Here is an 18,843-nt window from a genome sequence, read left to right on the forward strand (position 1 = left end):
TCACTTGTTAATTTTGTAAAAGTGCCTATCTGAGTGGAGGCCATGGCCTGGCTGATGGCCTAACTGTTCAAAGAGCTACTTAATGATGGACAACATATCACAGAATGCACCTTGATGTAGAAAGGGTTACAGGGAGTTTGAGACCGTGTAATAGATAATTGATAGATTTTTGGTTATCCTCTTGAATCTACCTCAGAGAGGATCTATAAAAGAAAAAAGTAAATTATATAATTTGGTGCAGTGTGTTGGCTGCAACGCATCTGCTAACAGATATTATAAAATAAACAGCACATCAAACAAATGACGGGCCGACCTGGATTGCTGTAAACCATAAATAGCTCTCACGTTTCACATTAAAGCAGCATCTTTTTAAGTAAAGTTTCATTGTTAAAGGATGTTCTTCTAAATGAAGGATTTTAGTATCTTAACGCAGGGCTGTGTACAAATGGAACTGTGGCATCAACTGGTTGCAAGTGATAAATGGCTGAGAGCAAAGTGATTTGTTAAGACACAGACAGCTTTCAGTAATGCTAACATTGCGTTCCCGCGTGACTTGCTTGGCCAGTTCAGCACATTCCTGACTCATCACTTGAAGCCTCCTACCAGATTACTTAAACAAAAACAAAACAAAAAAACTTTTTGAAATATTACTCTTTATGAGTTCATCATAAATCGTCCTCTATACGTCAACTGCTCACTGATCTCTGGTGCTCTGGTGACTTTCTTATTCAGTCCCAGAAGGAAGCACATGATCAAACATGGGAAATTGAGGGAATGTCAGCTTCATTAGCGCCAAGAACCATTTTTTTGAGCTGACCACTCTCCCTGGCATGATAAATCACTTGCAGTATCCCTACCTTGGCACGTTTGATCTTATCTCACAGCAAGACTTAGTTTTGAAGTGAGGAACTCCAGAACTTTCAGGTCACTGACAAATAGCAGAGACATACTGACCCACAATGGGGTTGTGACTGGATATTAGACCCAAGTGGCCACTAATAAGCTTCTGAAAAATGCTTTCAATCATTGAATTGCTTTAAAGATCAGTAGAAACAAATCATCTACAACCAAGTTAGTGACTCCAGCGCATGCAAAGTAATTCCAGCAAGCAGCTGCTGAGCACGTAGCACTACCATGAACGGGAGGGGGGGTTAGTGGTTTGTAAGGTTTTGAGGTTTGAGCAACTTTTACAAAAATATCTCAAAATATGTCATATCAAACATATCCAATATGACAATGTGCAGTCTGTCTACTAAGTAATGTGCAAACATCCAGGGCCTGTCACTGCTATGCTGGGTACCAGGCAGGAATAAGCCTCTAACAGTTTTATGAAATCTTTTTTTTTTTTAATTTTTAAACTTAATTCACTGTATAGATGTGTGTCTTATTGCTGACCCTAATCTGCTGAAATTTTTGTGGGTGAGTTGAGAAGTCCTAGTGATAAATAAGGTAGGAGTTTCACCAGCATAGCAGCACAATTGTGTGTTTGTGTAAAGCTGCAAATAGATGTGTAGGAGGGAGTGAATGCCTGTGTGTTTTCACAGTATGTCCCTGCATGTCTGCAACAATGTTTAGCGCAAAATAGTACAAAACTAATCGGAGGCCTTGCCACATAATAAAATCAGGCAAATTCTTTTTATTCTGACAATGTTGTGGCACCATAGGTTCATGTAGGTGCTCACAGTGAAGGCATTTTAGTGCATACTCTTAAAAACAATTGTTCTTCAATGGAACTTTATTGGGTTGTGTGGCTCCTTAAAGAACCATTGCTTGACAAAAATATTTAATTATGTGAAGATTTCTTTGCATATTAAATTGGTTCTTTGGACTTCGAAAAGGTTTCTAATATACAGTATGGACAAAATATAAATCTTTAATGTAGAGTAGGCTGCCTAGCAGGATACCAGCAGATCAAGAAAACCTAAGCAGCAAGAGTCAGGAACCCACTGGTATTTCACAAATCTGTTGTCATCTCTTCATAGTTATTTATGACAGCTATAAATAGATAAATGTTCTTTCTGGAACCTTCTTATGGACGGTTCTTTTGGGAACCAAAAACAGTTCCCCTATGACATGGCTCAGAGTAACCACTTTGGCAAACTTATTTCTTGAGAGTGTACATGGTTGCGATTACAGTATGTATGTTTTTAGGGCCACAGGTGAGTTTACGTATCTGAAGGGTGTAAAGGAGTGAAGAGTATTGGTGCACTTGTGAAGTATGCAAGTGTGTTTGAGAATACCGATGTAAAAGTGTGTTCATGGGCTCGTGGTCATGTGTGCAGGGTGTGTGAACGCATGTATTAAATGTGCGCCTGCGTAGCTCTAATACACATGTGACTGAGTAGGTGCAGGCTTCTGAGCTTAGACCATGAAAATACACTAAAAAAGCATAAAAGTGACAATATGTGTTTTTGTATGTGTTGTTATGAGTATGTCATGGAGTAGTAAGAACAAAACTTTGGGTAAAAACTGAAAATGAAATAAAGTGCGCACACCACCTACTTTATCTGAATAACTGAGTGAGGCTGCAAACGTGGTGTTTGTGTGTCGCTAGCAAAGAAGAGATGCATTTTCATGAAAAGTCTTTAAAACAGACAAGCAGAAACAAATACTGTATGTGAAAAATAGGCCAAAACTTCATATATTTTATTTTTCTTGTTGTTTTATTTGTTGTTGTACACACTCTTAAAAATACTGGTTCTTTAAAGGCACTTTCTGGGTCTTATTGCTTGACAGAGCACCATTTTATTTTTGGATGGGTTCTTTGCTTAGAAAAACTTCCTAGTACATAAAAAATGAGATGCTGTACATATACAGCAAGAGTCCATTTTAAAGCACAACCCTTTTGTGTTTTACAAGTCTGTTACCATCTATTCATGTTTTTTTACTTTATGGAACCTGTTACAGATCTAAATAAATAAAGTTCTTTCTGTTACCTTCATTTGGATAAGCCTTTTGGGAATCAAAACTGGTTCACCTATGGCATCAGTCTGAAGAACCATTCTGGCTCCTTTATTTTTAAGAGGGCAGCATGCACCCGTAGTGCGCGTGTGCCCATAGTTAGTTGACAGATTGTTGATTTATGCTTTTTGTTTTTTCTTAGAGTGATTATTCAAAAAGAATGCTGCAGGCATTCTCTAGCTTAGCAGAGTAAAAGTGTGCAATGCGATCCATTGTGATAATCCAGTGCGAGGACACACTGAACAAACGAGAGCATGGAGAGGCACTTCACATGTTTGCGCTCAACCAGGCACTTCTTTATTTTAGGTTGTGCACGCCAAATATTAAAGTCAGTTACCATAAACAGAAAAGTGCATCTGAATTCCGAAGATGATGAAATAAATCATGTTCACTTTGAAATTACCTTTGAGAAGCCAGCAACCAGCACAAATCTCAGCAGCATTACTGCAAGTCCTTCAGCACCCATCCCATGAAACTAATCAGCAGGCTTTGAGGGTCACCTCAGTTGAAGTGAAGAGCAGAGAATCTAAAATATCTAGTAATTTCTAAATTTAGTGATTTCTTTTCTTGGATCACTGTTCTTGGCATAGTATTGTACTTTGTAGTATGAAACTGCTAACATAATTCCAGTCTCTGGCTGTGTGGAGTCTAAACATTCCGCCCATGTCTGGGTGGGTTTTGGTACATTAGGTTGAATGGCCATAATTTGTTATGTTTGTTTGAGTGGCTCCTGTAGTCGACTGACATCCTATCTAAGACTGGAGCCTGCCTTGTGCTTGATGTTGTCCAGCTCCCTCACAACTTTGAAATGGATTAAATTGGTTTCAGAATGTTAAGTAAGATTATTTGTTTTATTTTGATTTACATGAAATTAGAAATCATGATGTGATGTGTAATTTGATGTCCAATAAATTGTTAAGTATCAAAGATTTGCTGTTGAATACTGTCCTTTACCATGAGGAGGAAACATCTCTACCACAATTTACATAATCTTTTATGCTACTGCTATTCCATGATTTCAGACCTACCTAAAAAGTTACAACCAGAATAATCGACCAATTAGTCAATCTTTTTGCAGTTCAAGTACTTTCACTTAACACTTTATAAAAGAAAATAGGAGCACAAAATTGCCACAGCAGCATGAAGATTCTGCATTGATTTTAGTTGCTCGCATTGCATGTAGGGCAAAAGAGGGTTTGTGATACCTTGCCATGCAGCAGAAAATTAATAACACATAAGTCCACCTTGGTAGCTCTGGGAAGACAGGAGTGATGAATAAGGCTTTGAATGGTCTCTGCAGGCAGACGGAATTCATCCCACAGAGTTCCTTGTGCCACACATAAGGTGCAAACCTGGACCTGGAGGGCGTAAATCAAATGCCATCTAAACAGCCGCTAATGCATTCAAATTGAATACGTGTCTTTGTTTCTCCCTGTGTGTATCCTCCAGGCTCAGTCGGAGGCCATGTAATGCTAATAGTATGTGGGGGAAGCCTGCAGATCTCCTGCTGGGTATAAGACAGGATTTATAGTCAAGGTGCTGAACTCATTGACACTTAATGACTAAACGGTTGGAACCAGCAGCTAAGCTTTAATCTGAAAAAATCTTCATCCAGACTCTGTAAACGCCTTTCACTGTAGTGGGGCATTGTAACCAGTGTATTGATTACACAAAACACAGCCAGTCAACAAATCAAGTGTCTTCCCTAAGCAACTCTAAAGATGCACTGGGGAAGAGTCATTTACCTCAGCCCTGCTTGCTTTCTTCCTCTGGAAAGTGGATTAACACCAACCCGCCATTCTCACAGACACCCACAGAGGCCTAATGTTGTTATACAAGGTTCACTTCATTCATTTTCCCTGAAGAGCATTAAAAAAACAGCTGAAGGAAGAAACTACAAAGCACAAGTCTTACAATTCTAATTGTAAAGACTCGGTGCGGAAGGACAAAACTTTAAGTTTGTGCTTGCTGTATCTGACATAGAAAGAAAATGCACTAGTTACTGCCAAAGTGCCAGCTAATCTAAAGAGAGGTTTTCATGTTTAATGTGTGATTTGACAATTTACTTTACAAAAGTGCCAGACATGGCTAACTCCCTAATAAGCTTGCATTGTCAACGTGCTAATATGAATAGCCAAACTTTCAGATTGCTGAAGGGTGAGTCAAAGTAGGATTGTATAAAGGAAAAGAACACATTTTACTTGACCTAGATGTGTTCAATCCTGAGCAAAAAGATGACAATCAGGCCATCTTTATTTAAATTTACCTTTTAGTTGGCTTTCTAACGCTGCAAATGACCTGCTAAAAAGGTTTACTTTAGTTAAAACTGGAATATTGTGCTAAGATAGATAGATAGATAGATAGATAGATAGATAGATAGATAGATAGATAGATAGATAGATAGATAGATAGATAGATAGATAGATAGATCTTTTGTAATAGTTGCATACAATTTGCTTAAGTAAACATAAACCTGAAATTACCAATCTGCAATGATACAGATACTGAATTCAGTAATAGTATATGGAAATGGACAGCTAAAAAGGTTTGCTTATGTGCATCCTTGGCAGCATGTCAGTGTTAGTGTAGATATTTATATATTTATATTTTCTAAACCCACTTTCTTCTTTTAAGGGTCTACCTCTGTTTATTAGTGATGCTGCAATCCATCTGTCCCATTTGTATTGTATAATTTATTGCATCAATCCAATTGTCATTTTTCAATTCAGAGTGGCATTGACCAATGGAAGTGGCCATCCCAAGTTCAGCAGACAGCACTCACACAAATACATGCGCACACACACACACACACACCCATACAAAACACATCAGTTTCACCAGGACATCTCATTACTTTTAGAAGAAGTTGAAGACCTGGGAGGAAACCCACCTAAAAACTTGAGAGTATGACATGTGGAATCAGTGATGAGGTAATACTATCTAACACCTTGGACCTTACAGATGTTCACTACCAATATTGAAATATCAATTACTAGATAAGAAGCAGGTTAAATGACCAGTTGTTCCTTAATAACAGGAAGGTCCTCAGTCTCCCAGTGGCTGTTTTAGGCAGAAATTGCAAAAACAAAATAAGAGGTCCAAAGAAACTCCTTTTGTGACAGCTTTCATGAAGGCAGTGGTTTACAGAATTATTAAATAATTCATATTACTTCCTTTCCGCGTTACACAATTAAACTTTATGGACTAACCCAAACCTGATTTAAAAACAGCATATTTAACCGTGATTTGCTTATAGGTGACAGAAATCTGTAGTCAAAATGCATTTAATTAAACATATATGCAAGGTTTTATTCCTCAAACACGGCTTAGTTTTCTAGAAAACGTCAATGCTGTATATTTTAACACTTACAGTATATATAATGATTGCTAAAATCATGGCGTTTTGAAAGATGTCACTGAAGGAGAACTGGAAGAACAGTCGCATAAGAGACAGACATGTAAGTAAGAATCTCACCGTACTTTGTACGTGTGGCAGTACCACTGGGTTCGCACTTATTCCTGTTTATTCTTTTCAGTGACTGGTTTCCCTTCCAAATTCCAAACATGTGCTGCTTACGTTGATTGGACGCACTAATTTGGTCAGCTATGAGGAAGAGAAGCGGTGTGCATGATTCTGATAAAATATACCACTTACCTTATTTTCAGCAGAACTACAGTACCTCTGAATTCTTGTATGATATCGTACGGTTATTAAAGCATATAATACAGGCTACACGTTGTATTTGTGTATGAACCTGGCGTTTATTATCGGTTTACAGGGCTATTATTATCACGCGTACAGCTTGATTCCTAAATCTAAACTGAGACTATGCACAATATAATTGTATATAGATTTCGAATCGATCGAATAAGGAAGAACTGTGAAAAAAAATAAGTATGGACATTTAAGTATGAAAATATCTCTTTGTACTGTATGCTGATGTTCACAAAGCTGGCTGACTAGCAGCTCTTTCATCTGCTGCCCATTTCTGATAGTTTCATTTATTACATTCATTATTCAGAAATCCACCTGCATCTAAAACTACGTCTGTTGACTTTATGACTAGCATTTAAAGAGACCAGCGGCCTCTGCAGTAAATACTCTCTCGTCGCGAAAAGCCCCTCTGTGGCCTCGTTTTATTAATATTGAGAGTTTATGTTACAATACACAACAGTACAGCAGTCCAAAGAGAATGGAATGAACACGCTCGGAATACAAGTGGATACATTTTCCGCGGCTTTCAGTTATTAAGAAGATCATCATCCAGAAAGTCACGTTTATTGCATATCGCGGGAATTAAAAAAAGGCAACGACAGGCTTGATATCGGGAAATATCTACACTATAAAACATTCTGTAGACACTTCACAGTCAGTGGTCAGCAAGTAGGCTCGATCGCCTTTCTGTTCCAATTATAAGTGGTTGTGATTTCTGCTTCGTGAAGTAAAGCCTAACTGTGTAATGGCGAATGCAAAAAAGGTTTCAATAATGGTCGTGTTTGAAATTAAGAAGTATACTAGTTATAGTATACTATAGCAATAAGGAGTTAGATGAGTTAAGTCTGATGCCATGATGCCATCTTTGAAGCATGCATCTTTTTTCAGCCACTGATCCATCTGCCATACCAGATAAAAGCAACCTTGTAGGTATCTATCATATAGTGCTCTTCTATATCTATATCTATCTATCTATCTAAAAACAAAATTTGCAATTTGAAAAATGAAAATTTGCTACCTTGTAAATGACTTTAGTCATCCCTTATTTCTTTCCATATTTCTGAAATTTGCCTTCAGTTAAACTGTTTTATAAGATTCAGGAGTCTACAAAATATGCATATAAGGCGTCTTTCATACCATTGTTTTTTTAAATTTTGCATTTAATTTATGATGTATGTTGACTTTGTACATTGTACAATTAAACAGAGTAGTTTATACCTTTAATAAAAATGAATCAACATGGTTCGTACGTTTACTATACAAGTTTAACAGTGTGGTCGAAAAACAGCTATCCATACATCCATTCAAACATCCATTCCTTTTAATATCCCACTTAAACTGATTACACAGCAACGGGCGGCCACAGCTTATTCCAGCACACAAACCATTGAGCCAGTCCATCTTAGGTCGCATTTACACGCGCACGCAGACATATCAGGTCAGTTTAGGTTGTCTAAGTAATCTAGCACTCAAATCTGGGGTTTTCTTTCATCCTTTCTTTCAGATAGATAGATAGATAGATAGATAGATAGATAGATAGATAGATAGATAGATAGATAGATAGATAGATAGATAGATATTCCGCCAGGAAATCCCAATTCAAGTTGGTAAACAGCTTGACAGCTCATACTCTTAAGCCTCTGTGCTTTCTGGGATCAGCAAACACTTTTGCCTTATCGAGCACGCATTGTGGCACTACACACACAACTCCAATAAAAGTAGTAAAAAGTAATAAATACAACACAAGAAAATGTTGAGAGGCAGAAGTGAAAGTAAGTTGGAGCACACCGACTAACCTTTGTATACTTGATCTCCAAGTTGGCCACTGGCGAAGGCATGAGATGGAGCGATGCCATGAGAGCTGCCGGGTCTGTCTTGACTTCCCCAGGGAGTTCAATTTTACTAGAAGTCATTGTGCCAAAGCTGCCTTTCTGATTTAGATCTGACCTGGGATTTTTATACGAGATTTCTGATTAGAGTTTTGGGCTCCTTCCTGTGTATATAGCCAGGTGCCAGCCTCAGTCCATTTTTATTGGGTCTCAGCTGAGAGGCAGGGGGCTGGACCATCCTCCCAGGAATGATATAATTAAAATTTCACATTTACATAAACCCTTCACCTCAGCCCCTCTAGCAGTACAAGAAAACTCAACTAAAACACGTACTCCCTCTGGATGATCTGTCAATATTCACAAAGGGAAACTATCTTTTTTTTTTGTTTAACTTAAGCCATCTCTTACAGGCATACAACCCGCTAAATACAGCACAGTATTAATCAAAAGAAAAAAGCGCTTGTCTAAAACCATTGCGGGTTTACACGTTTTAATTAAAGCCGAATTAACAGAAAGGTGTCACCTACACCTTGTCGGCAGGGCAAGTTTCTAATCATTACCAGACGGCTGCTTTTTGCAAAGCGGCCGCCGACGTTTAAACCGTGAACTTAATTAGACATGAGCTGTTAAATAAGCGCATTTTGATATTTGATCTCGATGCTGTGTATTCCGCTGTGAAAGACTCTTTAGTGGGCTTGTTTTGAACCATTTTGTCTGCTAGTGCTATACTTGGTAATGCAGGTACTGCACGCTGCTTCAAAAATATAGCATATCAAATCAAACAGTGTTACTATAAGCAAAACAAATTGATTTCACTGCAGAATAGCAAACAAGTCTCCCAACACGCCTCATGAAGATTAACCCTTCCCAAAAGACGCCGAGTCCAGCATGTGTGTAGTACTTACTTATCCGTCTGAGATCTGCTCGCTTCAGCAAGCGAAGGGAGGCTCTGGAGTCTCAGATCCACTTGCGCAATGCTTCCCGCACTGTACTGGGACTGATCGGCATCCTCTCCGTCACGCCGCCAAAGGTCCATCTGGCTTCTTCGAAGTATGGCCAAATACTTTCTGGCGAATATTTTTAACGGTCGTAAATTCTATCCTAAAATCCTTTTACACAAAGAGTAACGACATATTATTTACGTTCAACACATACAGAGACCATTCTGCTGCTTTTATCGGAAGCAGCAAAGTACAGATTATAGGTAACAGCACCACAGAGAAACAGCTCTGCACAGTACCTGATGTGAGATAAGATTTGGCGTCTGGAATGTCCAACTGTTTAACTGAAATTCACCCTGGGGCACATAACGTTACCGGTCTCTGTGCAAAAGCAGCAATGTAACTAACGTTTTGTCAGGTTTTGAAAGCAAATTATGTATTTTCATTTAATGTAATCAATAAAATATCTTTTTTGGAATGTTTTTAACAAGTGTTGCTATCTTGCTTTTATTCCACTCTTTATTTACATGGCATGTTTCAAATAATGTGATTTGTTTATCTGTAATTCTATACTGAGTAATACATCTGTATTCTGATTAAAAAATGTAGCATGTTTAATCAAATAGTGCTAAGATAAGAACAGCAGATTAATATTAATGCACAATGCCCAATGAACACATCGGTTCGTACGTGACAAAGATGTTACATTAGATGACAAATAAAACAATGCATTATAGTTGTCAGAGTTAACCCATTGATTACCAAAAAGGACACACGCAAGTGTACGCAAATTCTGTCTTCCATCGCTTAATGTACATACCTCTTTATGCCTCAATAATCTCATTATCCTGTTTAAAAGACCTGCAACCAAATGATAATTAGCAATACACTATTTTGAAAAGAATACTGAAGTACTCAGATCATGGGGCTATAAGGAAAAGATAATGGTATTTTGGCTGCTATTACTAGCTATTACATCTTCAACTATAATTGCATTTTAGTATATTTCTTTTTTGTCAAAATATGATATTTACTTAAGTCATTTCACTGACAAGATAATGAAGTAGCACCGACTGGTGCAATTTGTAAATCAATTGTGCAACAGACCCTTGAAATGTTTTTGCTCCGTCGCCACTACCTTTTTTCACAGCATGTGTGACTTTCTGAAAATGTCTGTTTTCTTTTACTTCAAAGGAGATAATTCCGAAAAAGTGACACTGATTAATGCAATCAAAACACTTCTTCACTCGAGTATTTTCTTTCAGACTGGTCTAGAAAGTAGAACTTTCCTAAGCGCTCGCGATCGTGAAATTGCATTCCCGCGTATGCGGCGCCATCTGCTGGATATGTAAAATATCGTCTGCACGTAGACTCGGTGTATGCCCATGCTTAAATTAAAGAGCATTCTGCAGCCAACTTACTCTTAATTCAGGCTGTGAAAACAGCGCCAGTCCATCATAGAGCACTTAGTCGTATTAATGACAATTTTAAGTCTTCAGTTAACTTACAAAATTGAACAGGATTGTCTTAGAGAATGTGGAAGAAAACCAGAGTACCCAGAGGAAAATCCATGCACACAAGGGGAGAACTCTATGCATGGTATGACTGGGCACAAAATTGTAATCCAGGACGATCACCCATGGATGGATCATCCATGTACAAACATAGCCATTACATTAAAACCTAATTTCTGAATAAAGGTTAAAATATGTTTTATACTATTGTTTAAGACAAGATTATTGCCCTCTTGTACCAAATTCATTTTTGTTAAGTCGGCAGTGATTATTATATGACAAAAAAAAGAACAAAAAACAGCTGCAAACAATTTTGACATTAGGACAGGCAGAAAGGGTATATAAATAATTCTGTGTTAACATAAGGCAAAGGGATACAATAATCTATAAATGTTTAATTTGTATAAACATCTGTCAAAAATACAAAAATGGCCATTAACAAAACAACATATTTCATTACTTGACCTTGTTGATTTCACTTGTAAACAAGTCAAAATCATTCTACTATGTACACATTGAATTTATGAAGTATTAAATGATTCAGCAATTACAGATAGGGGTATACTAAAAGAATTAAAAAGGCTAACATAAATGAAATTGCTGGGATAATGTTTACCCAGTAGTACTTAAAAAAGGTAGTGATTTTCATAAATAAGCCCATAACACATATTTTTCATAAATCACTGCCTCCTTGGTAAATTCCTACAGACCATAATATAAAAAGGTGATTGATCCGGCTGCAGGATCTGTATGTCATTTAGGGTAAGAAGTATCAGGAAATATAATTGTACTAATTGTTAAAAAGTAGCATGAGGGATACATATCAAGTATTAATGTATTACTAAAGAATCAAACAGTCAGCAGGGTTTAGACAGCCTGGAAATCATGTTTCAGTAATATGCTAGAATTTTATGAGGAAGCAATAAAAGAATACAATCAGAGAAATGCATATAATGTTTTTGTTATGATTTTTCAAACTTGATCAAATTACCAGAAGTTGGAAATCAAGGCTGATTGATGGAAAAGTGACCTAAATATAGACAGCAACACATTATTCTTCAAGGAACCTTTTATTAAATTAGATGTTATTAAAGGTAGAGTCTCTAATGGATCAGTGCTGCAGCTGCTGCTCTTTTAAAATCATATACATGATCTGGATAAAAATGTAAATAACAAGCTGTTTAAGTTTGCAGATGGTATTAATAACTATACAGTGGCAGATGCCCTAGAGCTAGCAAAATCACCAAAGATGGACTTCGGCAGAATTTAACCTTGGACAGATATGTGGAAGATTTTATAAATGTCAAGATCCACATACAGAAAGTGAAAATATTAGATATAACTACACTTGAAAGTATGACTTTAGGGAAGGACTTGGGAGTCATAGTGGAAGCATCACTTTCTAAATCTAGACAGTACACTGAAATGATTAAGAAGGCCAAGAGCACAATATGGGGAGTCCAAATAGAAAATGGTGAGGGAAGCGTAACTAGATATGCAGTGCCCTCCATAATGTTTGAGCCAAAGACACATTTTTCCTTTGATTTATCCTGCTGCTCCCCCCATTTCAGGGTACCATAATGTTTGGGGCAATTGACATCACAGGTGTTTGTGATTACTCAGGTGTGTTTCATTGGGGGGGGAGGGCATGTATAAAAGGTATTATCATTTTTACATGGTGTAACTAAAATGTATGCAAATATCATTAAATTAAGGTTGGCAGTGTTCCCTTAATCACATCTGAATTGTTTGATTTGTAATTTAAACCTTGGAGCAGATGGATAAATCAAGGGAAAATGCGTCTTTGTCCCAAACATTATGCATGGCACTGTATTCTAAGGCAGAAGTGCTGAGGCTGTAAGGAAGTACTGAAGAAATAGAATCTTTCAGTATAAGCGAATTCATATAAAGAAATTACAAGATTCAAGTGTTCAAAATTATGAAAGGAAATAGTACAGTGGATGGCACTTTTAAAATAAGATATTCCACAAGCATTTGAGCACAGAAATAGAGTTGGTCAGGGATACATTTCCCACAAATGTTTATTCACACAGAGAACCACAGATATGTGGAATAAGGAATTGAAAAGTCAAGCAGACTGTATGACTTTCGGAAACCTTTCAGATGTCAGCTTTATCTTCATTTTGAAAAGTTGGATGAATAGGAATTGATGAGCTATGTTGGGCTGAATTGCCTATTGTTACTAAAACTTTCCTTATATTGTTATCCTTTTTACACTCACGGTAAATGTAAACTGTTGATTTAATAGTAGTACCAATAATGGAGTTACCTGTTTGTGTAACACTTAGAAACAATTTAAATAAACTGTTAAGCACCCATTGAAATATTTGAGCAGGTGGACGAAGAATTTATAGTTTAATTTTATGCTGTTTGGAAGCATACTTAAGTTTTCAAAAAAATATGCAACTTAATGTGAATGGCAAGACATGATGTCTACCATACTGTACACTTCTCAGACCCATTTAATCCAATTCAGGTTACAGCAGCTCAGAGCTTATCCTGACATGGTGGCCAGTACATAGCAGGGCAAACTCAGACACACACAACTTCACCAGTCAACCTAATCTTCACAGCTTTGGTGACACAGGAGGAAAATGTGAGTACATGGAAGAAAACTTGCGGTGGCATGGGTAGATTGTACAAATACCAGGACACGCTTTGATCCATGAAACCACTGTGCTACCATGTCCCTACATGCAGTCTAGTTATGCTTTAATATAATTCTGACAACATTTAATTGCATTTTTATACATAAAAATATGGTTTAGACGTGTAATGAACACAGCTACAAATTGCAGAATCTTGTATATCTTGAAAAGTAATCTAAAGTTAAATATCTATATCCATATATCTATATCAGTTATTTTTAAATTTCTAATTTTAGTTTTAATTTATTAATTTGTTTGATACATATACTTTGTCTTTTTTATATTTGTTTATTGTTTCATTTAGTTATTCTTTATGCCACATGATAACTACAGTACATGGTATTAGCATGTGCTGTATTACAATATTTCATAATAGAATAATGATCAAAGAACTTAGTATTTAAATGATTAGTAATTTTTTATGCAGTGCCATCAAACAGTATGTACTAGCTGTCTGTTTTTTACTGTAAAATTCTGGAACTTACAAATAGCACAAAACTAATTAAAAAAAAATAAAGTCATACCTAGAGCGTAGTTTCAAAAAGTGATTTCAACTTGAGGTCAAAACTGGTTACAGACCTTTCCTGTCAGTATTGATCAATCTATCACAGTGCAGGTGAGGTTTTTGAGTGTGAAGTTGCATTTCAGTCGTGCCATGACATCTCAACAAGATGTACATTTCAAGTAAGCCAAAAATTCTAAATTTTTTTACCATTCTGAGAAAAACTTGGTTGTAAGCTTTGGAGCATTGTGTTTTTCTTTAGCTCACAGACATATTGCCTGTTATTCTCCTGAAGAATGATCTTATACAGAAAAATAACGTATGGTTTGTTTAATGATGTAAAGTAATCCCAATGGAAAAGCAGCAAAGCATTCCAAACTATGACAGTAATACAGTACTGCACATGACAGTATAGTTAGTGAATCTGTGAAATCTATAAATTTAATCAACATAGGAACAACAGCAAAAACAATTAAAAAAGACCTGGAGCTTCATGTATAAATGGTGCATATGCACAAAAATGTTGCATGTGCCTGTTTCCATGCACAAGTTGAGATGAATAAAAACTAAACCTGGCGTTAAAGCTACACACATTTTCATGGCAGCCTCTCCCTTTGCATACGCACGTTTCTGCTTGGTTTTGCAAACTGGCGGCACCCAGCGTCAAAGCAGTGCTACTGTTTCTGTGTGTGTAGCTGCTCCTGAAAGTTTTCTCCTGGTACAGATGAGACCACATTCCAACTGATGTTTGAAGAGTATTTATTTGCTCTCTCTCTTTTTTATAGCTCTCAAACTCTGTGAAAAACTAAAATAAAATAAAGCTAGTTAATTAAACAATAAATGAGTTACAAAGGTGTAGGGATAACAAAATTAAAACATACCATGTGCACCTTCTGACCAGAAATTCAGGAGTCTTTATTACAGTCTCTCTAATACCGTACTCATTTCCATCTTATTAAAACAAAACATTTTCTTCAGCTTAGCATCCATTAAGTGTCTCACTATGTGCATTTCCGCTCTACCAATGAGTCTGATCACATGACTACAGCACACTTCTGTTCAGAACAACTTTATATACTTATGTACAAATACATTGAGATCAAAAATAAATAAAATAAAGTTACACTTGAAAAGAAAATATTATCTACAAAATCAAGTATCAAATTTATATACAGTATATATATATATATATATATATATATATATATATATATATATATATATATATATATATATATATATATATATACACACACACACACACATATATTTTTTGCCACAGCCACAGTGTTATCTCCCTTTTTTCAGATTCACATCAATAATGCAGGATTTATCAAATATATCAAAATGAATTGCATATCGTTTACAAATTTAAGGCACTTGATCTGTAATCATTCTGTAGCAATATAATTGTTATATAAACTATTCCAAATACCATAGCTGCTTTAACATTGTTAATCTCAGTTCACCAATCAGAATATCTTAATCCATTGTATCTTCGTGTGGAATCACAGCTGTACAACAGCTGATCAGAAAGCTCTACGGTGGGTTGTGTTGAGAGCACAGAGGATTATCGGGATACAGCTTCCAGTCTTGGAGGGCATTTATAGCACATGCTGCCTCAGGAAAGCCACCTGCAACTGCATGAATTCTACTCACTCACAGTCTATTTGAACTTCTCCCATCTGGCAAACAATTCAGAGGTGTTCCTGCACAGGCTCAGTTTCATCCCAAGAGCTATGAATGCACTCAATTAATCCATCAAGTGGTCCCAGTAGAACTGTTTGTGCTTGTAATTACAATTACCTCACTATAAACTTGCACTGTAATATTGCACAACCTGAGCCACTTTATGAATCATTCGCACTATATATACATTGTGGCGGACAGCCGGGTCCCATGCCCAGCAGGGATGCCCCTTCTGCATCTGTTCCGGGGGAGCAACCATGGGCAGCTCAATTCCTCCCCTGGGACGCTTGGTGGCAGCCTCCCTGGCGGATGTTATTCCCCAGCCTGTCACATGGCTTCATGGGAGATGGAGTCCTCCACAGTCTGGTTGGGGGCTCAGGTCGCCGCTAGGGGGAGCTGCATGGAGTCAGCAGCCCAGCTGGGCATATTTTCAGCCCCACCGAGAAGGGCAATTAGGACCAGGTGGTCAAGCACCTGGAATGCTTCCAGGTGGGATGTAAAAAGGGCCAGCCACCACCACTCGATGTAAGAGTATTTTTTGAGAACAAAACTTTTTTTCCTGCATTTTCGTTCTTATTTAGCTTGGGTTTTGATGGTCCCCTACCAGACATTATTGGAAGCGTTTTAGGAAGTGTTGGGACTTTTTAGTGCTTTGGCACTCCGAGTTCTTAACAAATTATTTGCCAACTAAATATTTTTAATGAACTGAATGGCCTTTTTGCATTTATTAAGCTTCTTTTATTCTAATCAGAAACTCCAGAAGACATAAGAAAAAAGGTAAATGGTCAGAACGTTAAACAAAACAAAACTACGAGAAGCAGAGTTCTAGATGAAAGTAAATGCCTCTCATAAAGACAAAATTTTAGAAACAAAATCTTAAGGTCTATATAAACTTTTATTTCTCTTGCCCATTTCATTACAAGACTAAGGTTGATGTGTGCTTCTAATCGAGGGACAAATAGCACGTGAAAAGAAGATGCCTGGGTAGTGCATAAATCCCATTTTGACTTTATAATTTGCTTAGAATACTCTTCCGTCTTCATCTTGAAGCTTTCATTTTGAAGAGTCTATCATACTGTGGGGTCTTAGAGAAAGAGTGGATTAAACTCCAAAGATTCATTAAAAGTTGGTGATCCACTAATTCCCCACATTGAATTAGCACATCAGTAAATTTTGTGACTTGTTGAGGTAATATATCGTAACTAAGCAAATTTCAGTTTGCAAATATGAAGGGGTGAATTGCTGATTCAAAATCAATAATGGCAAAATGCCAAATAAAACTCCTTGGGCTGGATTGTTTATCAATGCAATGCAGTATTTTGTCAAACCAGTCTTTTTAGTAAGCAATTGACAGTGAGAGGTGCCACAAATCTAATTGAGATCAGCTCTTTAAAGTAAAAAGATGAGCTTCCTCTCTCAAACTGATATTTTTACCCATCCAGGTTATTTGTGTGTCTTAGATGATCACGGAGTTCAGTCCTCGACCTTAAAACAAAAGGTGATGAAAGTTTCCACAAATCTGGGGACTCATGCCTCTTCTTTTATTTCAGTCTTTTGCCCACCTCATCATAACAGTGGTCATTCTCAAAGGGCAGTTCTGTTTGAATCATGCAGTGCTACAGGGTCTCCCAACTATTGATGTTACACACTGAACACATATTCAGAATGAATGAAAATGTATGGCTCTCAAAGATCAAGCACTCATCCATCCAGAGAATGAACCCAAGGATCTGCCCTTTATTTCTGAAATAAAATGACAAGGTTTAAGTTTCCCTAGTCTAGATAAATAGATAGAAGCTTTATAGAGTTCCAGTCTCTTCATTTATAATAGAGTCCCTTATTAGCTTTTGGAGTTTTGTAAACAATATCGCTCCTTTGGAGCATTAAATCAACAACAACAGCAGCCCTCAAGCCTTGACTCCCTCAGAAGACAAGAAAAAATTCCCATCTTTACTTGTTTGTCTCCATTGGACCTCCCTCACATATATGGTTTGGGCCCCTTTTGGTTTTAGTGATATGTAAAATCCTCTCATCATACAGGTCTTGAGCTTCTGGTCTGTCCTTGGGTAATGAGGCCACATGACCTTCGGAGGTGGGATCCTCTTACTCCTTCTTCACTTTACAGGACAGTATTTGGGCATCAGAAGAGTCTTTTGTGGGTATGTCTGTCTTGGGTTGTATTCTGGTAATTTCCTGAAGAAAAGAGAGCAATATGCTCTGTGGTATCTGGATTTCCTTGTCTATTTCCCTGTGCTTTAGGGTTGGATTACATAAGTAGGGGAAGTGAATTTTGACAATTGCTATTACATTGAGATAAATAAAGCATAATCTACCGTAGAACAATTGGTTTAATTTTTCAGCTGCTGTCTATTGTGATTACACACACTGCAATCATGGATATACTGTACATTGTTTATAATGAAAATCATGTGAAAGTCACTGTATAAAAGATAATGTTCAAACAGCCTCCTAGCTTTTTTTTTCTCTATGATTCCAAACATATTTGTTGTAGGTTAATTGATAGTTCTTAATTGGGCCAGTATGGGTATGTATGTGTGTGTGTGTGTGTGTGTGTGGGTGTGTGTGTGTGTGCATAAGCGAGTACATTGATGGACTGGCATCCCTCCAAGACTGATTCCTGCCTTTTACCAGTTATTGCTGGAATAAGCTGTACCTCCATGTAACACTGTACTGAAAAGGTGGAATTATGTAATGGATTTTTTCATTAAAAGGGATACATGCTATATTCATCCATTAATTCTTTTTTCCAAAGTAACTTAATTCAACTGAGTATCAAGATGTACCAGAGCCTAGGTGGAGATATTTACTTTTATATTTAAATCAACTGTATTGCATATTTATGAAGATGTATATTTAAACATTCACAAACCCAGCATAGGAAAAGCATCTCTTTAAAGCAAAAAATCATTTTTTTTATTTAAACACTTAAATAACACATCATTCACACACAATGATATTTAGCAATTTCACAGAAAATACCATTATTTTATTATTAGATAAAT

General features: G+C 36.9%; 1 protein-coding gene across 2 annotated transcripts in view; it reads right to left on the bottom strand.

The window, feature by feature from the left end:
• The window catches only part of aldh1a2 (aldehyde dehydrogenase 1 family, member A2), a 73,336-nt gene extending 63,800 nt beyond the window's left edge, over positions 1-9,536 (bottom strand). Inside the window, exon 1 of one of the 2 annotated variants that reach the window (XM_028823054.2) lies at positions 9,411-9,536. Coding sequence is in view for 1 of the 2 variants with exons in the window: in XM_028823052.2 (XP_028678885.1) it covers positions 8,473-8,589 (117 nt within the window). In the remaining variant the exon portion in view is untranslated. Of the gene's footprint in view, positions 1-8,472; positions 8,844-9,410 lie in introns of those variants that run through there. The other variant, XM_028823052.2, reaches the window with a different exon arrangement.
• Between the last annotated feature and the right edge of the window lie 9,307 nt (positions 9,537-18,843).

The sequence above is a fragment of the Erpetoichthys calabaricus genome, chromosome 17 (assembly GCF_900747795.2).
Source record: "Erpetoichthys calabaricus chromosome 17, fErpCal1.3, whole genome shotgun sequence".
NCBI lineage: Eukaryota > Metazoa > Chordata > Cladistia > Polypteriformes > Polypteridae > Erpetoichthys > Erpetoichthys calabaricus.